The 12,619-nt window shown below is 44.1% G+C and overlaps 1 protein-coding gene across 3 annotated transcripts in view; it reads left to right on the top strand.

Annotated features, from left to right (window-relative positions):
- Positions 1 to 9,412: 9,412 nt before the first annotated feature.
- tns1a (tensin 1a) overlaps positions 9,413 to 12,619 on the top strand; it is a 77,987-nt gene continuing 74,780 nt past the window's right edge. For all 3 annotated transcript variants that reach the window (XM_025062306.1, XM_025062305.1, XM_025062304.1), the window contains exon 1: positions 9,413 to 9,556. In XM_025062306.1, the coding sequence (XP_024918074.1) occupies positions 9,461 to 9,556 (96 nt within the window). In that variant the 5' untranslated portion in view covers positions 9,413 to 9,460. The remainder of the gene's footprint in view (positions 9,557 to 12,619) is intronic.

The raw sequence follows: 12,619 nt of genomic DNA, 5'->3' as shown, positions 1-12,619 counted from the left end.
GTTGCTCAGAGTCTTTCATCAGGGCAAATGGAGAGAAGAAGAGGGTTCCCCAAGCTACATGTCGACGTTAGCCCCACTATATCTAGCCACAGCCTCACGACCTTTTCCAACCAGTGAGGTGACATTCCACTGTGACTGATTTAAAGCTCTAAAAATACTTTGAACCAACTTCTTGTTGGTGAATGGCCTCTGAGAAAACCACACTGCTTTTTGGATTTACATGTTCATAATACTGAAAAAGCAGGAATAGCGTGACATGGAACAGAATGTTCCTGTAAAGGGAGCAGCTAAAAGTATGCATGTTTACAACACATGCTTTCATATATAGGTCAGAGACTGTTTATATATGTTGATGTAAATTTGTATTCATTACATGCATCTGGTCTTCTTCACTGCCCTGCAGCCATTTAAGCTTTAATAGTAATACTGCTACTTTACATTTCTTTCCCTTTTTAGATAAAAAAAAATTCCTGTTCCATAAAAGGACATGTATTTTTTTTATTTTTTTTTTGCAACACAGCATTTTCAGGCACTCGTGCAGCAGTACCAGCTAACAGGATTAGACACAGCTTACATAAACGTTTCCCATAGCAACAGTGCAGCAGAGCCAGGCAGAAGCAGGGAGATGAGTCGTCAAAGGAAATCATTACAGTGGCTCTGGTCAGCTGCTGAGCTAGCTAGGTAGCTAGCTCAGCAGTGAGCTGTTAGCAGCCAGGTGTTTCCTGTGCATGTAAAATGTGTCTCAGTTCATTCCATCTAAGTTGCCTCCAGTGGTGTGGTTACATCACATAAGAATTTACAACGGTGTCAAATGAAGTGGTATACAACGTCTCTATTCCTGAGGAAATTGTTAAGAAGAGTTTATTCTTTCCTAACATTCTGACCTGCTACCAGAGCAGCTTGATGTCTTCAACCCCCTCTTCTCTCCGCACTAGTGTTCTGGTTTACTGTCCCCTGTCCTCTCCTGCTTGTCCCCTCTGCCTGCCTCTTAGCTGAGATCAGGACTTTCACAGGACAGGGGTCCTGGTAAAGCACTTAGTGTGGCAAGGTGTTCTAATAATGTGTCGGTAATAACTTCCCTTCACTGAGTTAGAATTAAGGTAGTGTTTCTATTGCAGCTTCAGTTATTGCCAAATATCTTGTTTTTGTAGTTTCATTCTTCATCATATTTGATTTTTTTAATAGATATATATTTCCCCACTTAATCAGCTGGAACTCTGAACCAATTTATTTGCACTAGTGCATCTACGTAGGCAGGTGATCTAACCAAGTACACAAGGCCACAATTGATGAACTCCTCTTCAGAAGCCCAGTATGTCAGCTGCAGTTTAGCTCCCACAGATCTATGTACCCAGTAGCTGCACCAATCAGCCGTATTGACAAATCACTGTGTTTCAGTATCAGAGCTCTGTGGTATTTTTTCATGCAGTGTGAACTGAGATGTAGCCTCCCTTGTTCTCTTGCTTATTTCTGTTCCTCTTTTTACCCACCCCTGCAAATTACCCCCACTCTGATATTGTTTTGCTGAGTCTTGCTTTACAGATGAAGTGCATGGCATTGGACTGTCATTTGCCTCCCAGAATGAGAGTGGGTACTGAAATCCAAGGCTGTGATTTGGTGATAAATGCTTATAATTATACTGAGTAAGGCCCTGTTGTGGTCCTATTGATTTCATGGCTCATTTAGGGAATGAGGATGTCTGCAGGTGTTTAAGGACCAGCAGATTAAATGAAGGAGGTGCTATCCTTTAAGAAGAAAGGCTTGCCTTCGTATTGGTGCTTACAGTAACGTAGGACGTGTAATTTATGTACAAACATACAGTGACATAAGGAAGTCAAATGCTATGTTACAATGATTTCCATGGTTGTGTTCCCTTTTCTGACACAAGAACAGCAGCTTTTGGGACAGTGTTGTCGTCTGTTTGTGCCTGTGCCTCCAAATGTGATGTGATCCGAATACAGTGTTCACCTTGAGATGTCTCCCGTGGCACTGGAGCGTTTGTTGACCACAAGGGGGTCTTTAACCTACATAGGTAGCTACATTAGCGGGGCTAAAGGCTTGTCAGGAAAGAGCCAAGTCAGCAGAAGGATGTGGGGGGGTGAGTTAGATGTTGGTGCATGTTGCCATGGAGAGGGAGTCTTCCCCCAGGCTTTTTCAAGCTCAGAAAAAAGACGGCGTTTCCTGCTGCTGTTTTCAAAGACTCAGAAATAATTTGTGATGGTCAGGAAACATTGAGAGTATGAAAGCATTTGTTTAGTGATGTTTTTTGACCGGTTGAGCCACTAAGTAATCAAAAACCAACCGCAGGTTTGAGACTTTAAGAAGTGCAGTGGGGAGTCTGGAGTCGATTCCTATTTGGCCTGAGCCCGCAATTGATTGTGGCGATAAGACCGCTGTTGAGTTGCATTTCTCTTCTGTCGTCTGGATGATACCTGATTGCAGCTTATCGCGGCATTTACGTCACTGATTACATTCCCCCTGCTCACAGCAGCACCAAGGACAGCTTGGAGAGAAGGAAGAAAGTACATTTGACAAAAATCTATATTGTATTTGTGTAAATGACAATGAAATACATATATTTTCTAAATCAATAATGACGTGAACCGAGAAGCATTTATTATCTTTCTACAAACACACACATGAACCAGATGGCTCAATAAAAATAACTATCTGAATGCTACCCTTTACACTCACAACATGAGGCTAGCATTAAATCTGTTCAGAAGCATGTGGTTAGCAGTTTTCAGCTCTAATGCAGATGGACAGCAGAAATGGCTGGACTAGAGGGGACCTGCTGTATGGACGTCCTGATGTCTGAGTCCTGTCCACAGTACGGTCCTCACTTCATAAAGTCTCAATGGACAAATGGAACAAGTGAAGGACCATCTATGTCTGACATACTGCAATGCAGTGGCCAGTCTGGGGACCAAAGCTGGTAAATGGGAGCAGGTGACCAAGTACTTCCAAGGCATATGTGGGTCAAACATAAATGTTTTTTTTTGTTGTTGTTGTTGGGCTGAATCTGACTCACAAACACTTTACTGCATTGGCTCATGCCATTTTTTTAACAAAAGCTCTGGTTATATTGAATAAGAACTGTGAGATATTTGCCACTATGACCACAAAAAGTAGAAGGTTAATTTGGCAGCCATTATTTTTTATTATTTACTCTGTACCCATGTAACTTCTAAACTCCTTCTAAACTGTCTTAATGATCTGTGTTCACTGTAACACACGGTGATTAATCCAGAAAGGCTGCTTTCTTTTTAGAACTCAATCTTCCTCCCTTGATGCTCATGGCCTGCGTGAACTGAAAGAACTTGATGCTCATGGCCTGCGTGAACTGAGTTCACCTCTTTGTCAATAGCGTCTTCATCTTTTCCCTGCCGTCCCTTTCTTTCCCTTGGGGTTGAAAAAGAAAGGTTAAAAGGTGTGTGTGTGTTGGGGGCGAAGCGGCCTGGACGTCACTGGATAACTGAGTTTCTTTTGGCAGTGGGCCCCAGAAGTGTCGGCTCACATAGACCTCCCCACTAAGCACATCCTGGCTCTTCACTGTCCCTGTACATAATCTCCTCCTGCTAAAGATGATCCTGTCGCACCAGGAACATAGTCACATGTAGGAATGTTCATGTTCACCTTCCCTCCTTATTATTTTAAAAATGATTTAAAACATCTGAGCAAGTAAAACAAAAAGAATACATTTTTCATCAAAATACCAAAGCCTTTACAGATCACACGGCACAATGTGCTGTGTCACGGAGAATAACTGATCAAAGTGCCTTCGCTTAATAGACTGTCTCATTGATCACAGGCCACCAGGGTCACCTCTGTCTCTGCAGTGCTTTCTGTCGGATTAGATGAGATAAAAAGGGACGTTTGTGATACAACAGCCTGTTGTCATTATGTATATCAGTGTTTTTGCGCATGGTGCACGAGGACGGCTGCTGTGCTGCCAGTCTGAAAGCTGACTGATGTATAAAACTGCACAGGGTTTTGAAAAAGGAAGAGGAGAAAAGCTGGATGAATGATGGTCTGTGTGACGGGACCTAATCTGCCGTCCGCTCAGTACAGTGCACACTGTGTGCCCTGAATGTGAATAGGATTTTGGTGCAAAAAAGGTGAAGTGAGCACCTCCTGCTGTCTCCTGTATGTCCTGCAGCTTGTACACCAGGGTGTCCTCTCCAGTGTAAACGTTCAGCTTCAGTCATGACCTAAAGTTGAAAATGTGTAATAAATATTACAAATGCATTTGAGTCATGCATTTAGATCTGATTACAAAGCTACTGTGTACGTATGCTGATTCCACTGTTTGGCTGTTACCCCGGTGGGTTCCAGCAGGTCTGGATCTGGTTGACTGTACAGGAGATGGATGGCAATTATTTTTGAATTTCTGTTTTAACTCCTCTAAGTTCACAGTTCAACAACTGTCAACATAAGGTGCCTGGTGAGTACCAAACGAGTTCCTGTTGGTGCCTCCTACACAGTAACCTGGCTGTTACATATATTACTAATAGCCAACTTGGAACTTTCTTGGCTCTCTGTGAAGTAGACATGTTAGTTTCACCTTGTGAATGTAGACCTGCCCACCTGTTCTCTGACAGAGTGGATAAGCAAAATGATTGGCTGCAAAACTGGAAAAACGTGTGGTCAAAACAGGCGGGTCACAGGCCGAGTACGATTCCTGGCCGATCAATTGGTGCTGTTGTTGTTAATGTAGTCATAAAAGATGGAGATGATCATATGGGGGTGGGGAGGGTGGTCCTAGCTTTAACATAGTTAACGGCGGTGAATGTCATAGTTAGTACTCATGTATAGTAGTTGTAAGTTCAGACTTCAGAGCCCTGTATTTGATTTGATTTTAGTGTCAGTTATTTTAATTGGCCAGATTCTGCAGCAGTACTGTAGATAGAACCTCACTCATTCAGGACACAGAAAAAGAGCTGTTCTAAAGAAGCAAGCAGAGTGATTTCCATTAATTCACCCTAAGCAGTGATAGATGGTGATGCTGCTGGAGGTGACGGAGAGAAATTAAGGGAGAGTTTTTTTTTCTCCTTTTTTTTTTGCCAGCTGTACTTTTTTATGCATTTTCCCATCAAATGTATAGACAGTGTGACAGGCCAGTCAATAGAAGTCAGCAGTGATTATGCAAGTAGCTTATTCCTAATGAGAAGGATCAGAGCAGTGCCAAGACAGTAGGACACATGCCCAGTCTCACACTGAGATGTTCAGCACTGAACTGTACAAAAAAACATTCCCTGTCCATGTGTGCTGCGGAAAACGAAAACAACCCCCTCCCTTTTTTTTTCTCCCAGCTTAAACAGTGCAGCGTTGTCCAGTGTAAAGGAGGCAGGTCCACAGATAGAGAGTGTCTGTGAATACGGTTGAACTAAAGAGAAATGTACTGACCGCACTGCATTTCTGGTTTATTGGCACATTTGTCTTTCAGAAAAGAAGGAGATGACAAGTGATACTTCAGTCTCTGGACGAACAGCATGGCTGAAATGTATTCAGAAAAACAAGTATATGTGTATATAGTATATATGTATACTGATTTACAGTATTATAGGTAGCAAAACATATCTTATAGTCAATAGTCTACAGTTCAGACCAAGATAGGTGAAGATTAACCATAAAAAAGTAATATTGCAGTGCAAGTGCCTAAAATAAAATGAAACAATCTTACAACCACTAGCTTTCTTAAGTGCTAATTTTGAGATGTGAAATAATAAAATGTTGGTTGAAAAAGTCTGTGGTGTAGCTGTTTCTAGGCACAGAAGTAGTTTGGTATGAAGCCTCCACAGGTGGACCCTTGATGTAAACAGATTTGTTTTGTGCACCCAGCCAGTCTATTTAAGAGACATAGAAAAGGCTAAGGACAGTCCCTCAGATCAACGATCTGCACTGAAGAGATGACATCGAGTGGGAAATGACCAGGGGTGAGACTGTGTGGTGATATTGAAACTATTGCTGGTTAAAAGTTTGAGGTTTCTGTTCACACACATGCGGAGCCAACCCCATACTAAACTCCAGAGTGAAAATCATTTTTTATTCCTCGGTTTTTCTGAGGCCTTCCCTTCATTTTCAGTTCTATTTATAATGAAATGGATTTAAGCAGACAACCAGTGTATACTATGGAACAAAATGGACACCTGACAGTGTTGGACCTAAGACACAAATTCTAACAATACAGTATTAATTTGACCTGATATTTATCATTTAACTCATTTTAGTCAACCTTTACCTAGACTTTGGCCACAAGCAAGCTATGTTAGATCTATTTCAGCTATATTCATGTCCTCTGTGCTCTGCTGCCATGTCCAGCTGCTCAAATAAACTGCACAGCACTTCCTACAGAAGCAGTGCTGCCATATTGGCCCTGCAGGTAAATACTACACTTAAAAAATAACAATTAATTTTCAATTTATGAATTTGGAAAATGATGTTAGAGCTGACATTGACTAGAGTCCGTTACCATGATGGTAGAATGTATGTGAATGCCTACTGTTATACTTTCTTATTTTTAAAAATAAACCAGGACAAATGCTAACAGTGCACACATGATGTAAGTTTATAAGGCAAACAGAAACAAAATCAGTCTTGTGCAATTTCCATTTGCTCCAACATTTTTCTTTTTTTTCCTCCCCCTACTTCCTTCCCATTCAGCCTTAGGCTAATCAAGTGTTGGTTGACAGAACAGCAGCCTCTCCTACACCATCTCCTTCGCTTATTGCTTTGATGTGTTGTGATGGTGTGGCGTTGGGTACGTGGTAGGAGGGGTTGGGGATCAGACACTGTGTGTGTGTGTGTGTGTATGTGTGTGTGTGAAAGAGAGAGAGAGAGAGAGAGACGGAGAGACTGTGGCTTGATGGGGTTTTGTATGGGAGAGAGAAACGTTCTGCAGTAAAAATGTGCTCCCACTGAAGCGTAGAGAGACTGCAGCAGAGTGAACGAGCCTGTGCACCACCTGCAGTCGTGTGTGTGCGTGCGTGCATGCGTGTGTGTGTGGAAATAATCACCCAGGACCCAATGATTCAACACCCCACTCTTCTCTCCCTCTACCCCTCGATCCTTTCCCTCTCTTTCACCTCCCTCCATCTCTCTTCGACCCAGTTTTTTACACACACTCTACAATCATCTCACACCGTGCCTGCCTTATAGCACCGTGTGCTGCTTTCTGTGCATGCATGTGTGTTTTTAACCACTGGTCTCTGCTTCACATTTTCAAACAGATTTCCCCAATCTGTGCCTCACCTTCTGCTGTCTGTTTTTTCTCTGCCATTGTCTCTCATCTGTCCTTTTTCACTCCTTGATTCACTCATTCAGTCCGTTCTGTCTTTTCACCTTCCCTCACAGGCATGACTACTTGATGCGCACTTTCTCTTACACCGTGTCCTCTCCATCTTTGTCAACACTGGCGTCTTCTCTGGAACACCAGCCCAGAATGTGTGTACTGTGTGTCGTTCACGATCAGAAACCTTTTCTCTTTTTAACCCTCTTTTTTCCCCGTGCTGTTCTCTTTCAGCTGATGTTTCCAATCATCTCAACCCCTCCTCACTCCTCAGCTCCCCTCCTCCCACACTGGCTGAGAGAGTGCTGCAGCATCAGTGCATGTGTAAGAGAGCAGCTCAGAGAGAGAGAGAGAGAGAGAGAGAGAAGTGTTTGTTAAACGGAGGGAAAAGAAGTGTGTGAGCGTGAAGCACTGGGGATCCTGAGCCTGGAGGGGGAGCCTTGTGATGAGAGGGTGGCTCTTCTGCCTCTGGATCTTTGTGGCAGAACATGTTTTTTGGCTCTGAAAGAGATAGTACGCTTGCATTGATGTGTGCATGTGAGATGGAGACAATAAGTGTGTGCAAGCAAGTGCGTGCAACGGTGTCCTCGATCAGCGACGGGCTCTTTGCATTATGCAGACGACGGTGCTCATTGCACTTTGAGGACTGACTCATCTCGACTTGTTCTGCCGTGGAGACAAAAGCAGGAGCAGCTACGTAGATAGGACAGGAGGACAGTCTTAGGCTCTTAGAGCTTGGCTTCTCACAGAGAAGCCAAGGGTCTTATCTGTTTCTGGGACGCCAGTAGCTTCACATCGCTGCCCCCTCCTTGTTCCCCCTCAAATTGGAATTTCAGACACACATCCAGACAGACAGCCAGAAACTCGCAGCGGTGGTGTTATTTTTTTTTTTTTTTTGTTTGTTTGTTTTTTGGAAAGGTTAAAGTTCACCTTTACTGCACAGCCAACAGGGTTTGTGCTGGGTCTTTTTTTAGGGGTTACAGGAACCTAACCAGAAGGCAAGAGGGTTTGGGGGAGATAAGAGGCTGGCAGACGAGAAGGGACAGACGCAGGCATGGCTCGCCTCAACTGGTGCCTGGCTGCTGTCATCAGCTGGGGCAAGTTCCTCTTTGCCTGCTTCTTTCCACTGCGGGGGGCCAAGCGCGACAAGGTAAGACTTCAGAGGCAGATGGTGCTGGGATAGACATGAAAAGGGGGGTTAAATGACTTATAAAATAACTGCTGCACATCATCTCAGCAAATGGCTCTGTGCTGATGACTTTTTACAGTTGATCTTCACCTCTCACCCTTGATGAAACACATGAGATAAGGCTTGTTTTCAGTCATGCCACTCAGCAGTGACATGCGTATGACGTAGCAGTGAAAAGAATATGGACCACAGACTCTGGAGGGCTGGTTGGAGCCCCTCTTAGTTGCTGATTCAAGGTCAGTTTTACATCTCAAAGTGGCTGCTCCAGTTTAAGATGGTTGGGAACCATGGGGGACCAGAATTTTGGTTTTTAGAGACCACCATGAGGAGCTGAGCATCTCCTGGTACATTAGGTCACCTTGCTTTTAGGGCTGCAGAGCTGTGATGCACCAATTGTTTGATGGTTTTGTTTCTGCTTCTCACTCATTCATCTCCTTCACTTGCTTTATTTCTTTTTTCCATGAGGGGGCTGCGACTCTTTCTCCCATGTTCCCTTGGACATTTGCACCCGTGTGTTAGGAATGAAAGGCCAGTCTGAGTTCATTGAACATCCATGTTCCAGCAGAGAATGGTATTTGCAGACACCCTCACCGCAATCTTTTCCTTTTTGCCTTTGCCCCACTGGATAATCAATCATGTGGAACAACTCCAGCTTGTCTAAATGGCACGGTTTCCTGTGGCACAATCTTACATGCGCACTTACACATGTGTGAGGATGCCAGAACAAACATTGCCAGAGGTGGTCTTCTGATGAATGCTGACTGTTTATCTTCCCTCACCAATGTTTTAAACTGCATATGTATCTCTGGAGCAAAGACCTGGGGCTGCAAAACCAATCAGTGTAATACACTGCATCATCAGCAATTCTGAGAGAAAAAAAAAATAACGTCCTGTCATTTGAAATATTGTCACAGTCCAGTGCAGAAGGCAAGAGGGTTTGGGGGAGATAAGAGGCTGGCAGACGAGAAGGGACAGACGCAGGCATGGCTCGCCTCAACTGGTGCCTGGCTGCTGTCATCAGCTGGGGCAAGTTCCTCTTTGCCTGCTTCTTTCCACTGCGGGGGGCCAAGCGCGACAAGGTAAGACTTCAGAGGCAGATGGTGCTGGGATAGACATGAAAAGGGGGGTTAAATGACTTATAAAATAACTGCTGCACATCATCTCAGCAAATGGCTCTGTGCTGATGACTTTTTACAGTTGATCTTCACCTCTCACCCTTGATGAAACACATGAGATAAGGCTTGTTTTCAGTCATGCCACTCAGCAGTGACATGCGTATGACGTAGCAGTGAAAAGAATATGGACCACAGACTCTGGAGGGCTGGTTGGAGCCCCTCTTAGTTGCTGATTCAAGGTCAGTTTTACATCTCAAAGTGGCTGCTCCAGTTTAAGATGGTTGGGAACCATGGGGGACCAGAATTTTGGTTTTTAGAGACCACCATGAGGAGCTGAGCATCTCCTGGTACATTAGGTCACCTTGCTTTTAGGGCTGCAGAGCTGTGATGCACCAATTGTTTGATGGTTTTGTTTCTGCTTCTCACTCATTCATCTCCTTCACTTGCTTTATTTCTTTTTTCCATGAGGGGGCTGCGACTCTTTCTCCCATGTTCCCTTGGACATTTGCACCCGTGTGTTAGGAATGAAAGGCCAGTCTGAGTTCATTGAACATCCATGTTCCAGCAGAGAATGGTATTTGCAGACACCCTCACCGCAATCTTTTCCTTTTTGCCTTTGCCCCACTGGATAATCAATCATGTGGAACAACTCCAGCTTGTCTAAATGGCACGGTTTCCTGTGGCACAATCTTACATGCGCACTTACACATGTGTGAGGATGCCAGAACAAACATTGCCAGAGGTGGTCTTCTGATGAATGCTGACTGTTTATCTTCCCTCACCAATGTTTTAAACTGCATATGTATCTCTGGAGCAAAGACCTGGGGCTGCAAAACCAATCAGTGTAATACACTGCATCATCAGCAATTCTGAGAGAAAAAAAAAATAACGTCCTGTCATTTGAAATATTGTCACAGTCCAGTGAGAACATTACATTTCAAGGTTCTAGATTATTGTTCGCAGAATTGAAGCGTATAATTAAAAGCTTTATTCCAGGAACTACACACACTCGTTGCGGTGCGGAATCTCCACCTCCAGCGTTGCGTAGCGAGGACTGTGAGGTTAGCGGACGTGGTGGTTGTGGTGTCATTAAATGTGGTGATCGTGCTGCCAAAGCTTGCACCAGTGCTGCAGGCTCTGGCCCGTCTCTTTGAGTCCCAACACCCTCCCGCACCCACTCCAAACGCTAGCAGCAGAAGCAGCAGCAGCAGCATCGCCCCCCCAACACCACCTCACCACCCCCACCCACCCCGTTGCCGCAGCTCCTTATCTCCACAACCACCATGCTGAATCCCACCACACACCCCCTGTCGCACTCTCTGGTCTGTGTGTGTGTGTGTGTGTGTGTGTGTGTGTGTGTGTGTGTGTGTGTGTGTGTGTGTGTGTGAAGCTTGTTAGTGCATTTGCAGACGCACACTTGTTCTATCACGTATCTCCTTGACCCTATACTGTGTATCTCCAGCCTATTGTTTTATTTCCCCACCTTGTCCACTTGCCTCACTTCTTCCTTTGTAGGAGAGGGCTGAGGTTTCCCTCCTTACACCCCCCAAAAAAAGACTGGTTCGTTTTTTTTGTTTTTGTTTTGTTTTTTTAATTAGTAGAAGTGGCGCTGCCTTTATCTCCTGTGTGTTACATGAAAAGCATGCTCAAATATGACATGACACTCATGTGATCACATGACTCATGATGATGTCATTATAGTAATAATAAGAGAGGCTGGCATCACAGCAGAAATAACTTCATCAGGTTTTAGTTCATAGTTGTCTGAGGTCAGACGTTCACGGATCCTAGGATGAACCAGGAGAACCAGAGCTTCTTCTCTGTTCTGGCTTCAATCCTTATTTCCTCCATATCATTTTGTTTACTGCTGAGCTCTTGTCAAAAGACCAGCATAGCTGCCCCCTTTTTAAGCCTGAGCAGCAAATATCTGAAATTGTAGCTGTGAGCAGGGTCCGAAATGCCCTTGAAAGTTGCTCCGGAAGGGCTTTAAATGATTTGGTGCACAGGAGAAGGCTAACTTTCACACAGTCTGAGTGGAAAATGTGCATCTCTGCAAAACCCTGGTCTCTGCCATGTAGGGGCATAAGAGTCTGCCCTCCATGTCTGTCAGTCTGCTTCATCACGTCCATAAATCTTCACAAATGTCTGTCACTTTTTGCTGTTTACACAACAGGCTGTTGCCAATGCTGTTGCCCTGTGGATGCAGCACCATCAATAGCTGGTCATGTGACTAGCAGAGAGGTGAAAGTGGATAGGTGAGGCCATCCTGGTGCCAGCTTGAGTTGTTCAGTTTCCATGGCAACGGTGCTCCCACGGCAGTCCCTGTACAACAGTGCTGCGTTACTACGACAGACCAGGGGGCTTGGACAGTGTGGGTCTGGCTGTGAATGAAAGGGAGAGAAAGAAGGAAGAGACGAGAGAAAGGGAGGCTGGGTGATGAAGTTGAGGCTGATGATGTGTTTTCTCAATGTTTGTTACTATGGCGACACTACAGCGGTACTACAGCAGAGCAACCTCTCCTCCTGCTCTCTGCTCCCTCAGCCTTATTTGTTTAGTTTTTTTTCCCTCTCATTTCCAGTTGAATCACGTCTCTCAATCGCCTGTTTAATTTTGATGTTTTCTTTTTTCAAAGATATATTTCTGTCTTTTGTAATGAGCGTTTTTTTTGTTTGTTTTTATCGTTTTACCTTTTATCTACCAGTGTCTTCCAACCTCCCCATTTACATTTCAAAACCCAATCTTTTTGTTCCTTTCACTTTCTTTTACTTTCATCATTTTGTCCCTTTGCTCACATTCCCTTTGTTTTTCTTCTGTTTCCCTTTCTGCCCTTATCTAATTCCATTTTTCTTTCTTTTTGCACTTTTTCCATTTCCTCCAGTCCCTTTCCTGTTTGTCATGTTCAATTCACATTTCCTTGTCAACCCTTTTCATTCCTTTCATCACTTTACCTGGTGCTTTCTTTCCTTCCTTCCTTCCTTCCTTCATTCATTCCTTCCTTCTTTCCTTCCTTCCTTCCTTCCTTCATTC

The sequence above is a fragment of the Cynoglossus semilaevis genome, chromosome 14, assembly GCF_000523025.1.
Source record: "Cynoglossus semilaevis isolate Cse_v1.0 chromosome 14, Cse_v1.0, whole genome shotgun sequence".
Classification (NCBI taxonomy): domain Eukaryota; kingdom Metazoa; phylum Chordata; class Actinopteri; order Pleuronectiformes; family Cynoglossidae; genus Cynoglossus; species Cynoglossus semilaevis.
This window is presented reverse-complemented; position numbering and strand designations above follow the sequence as displayed.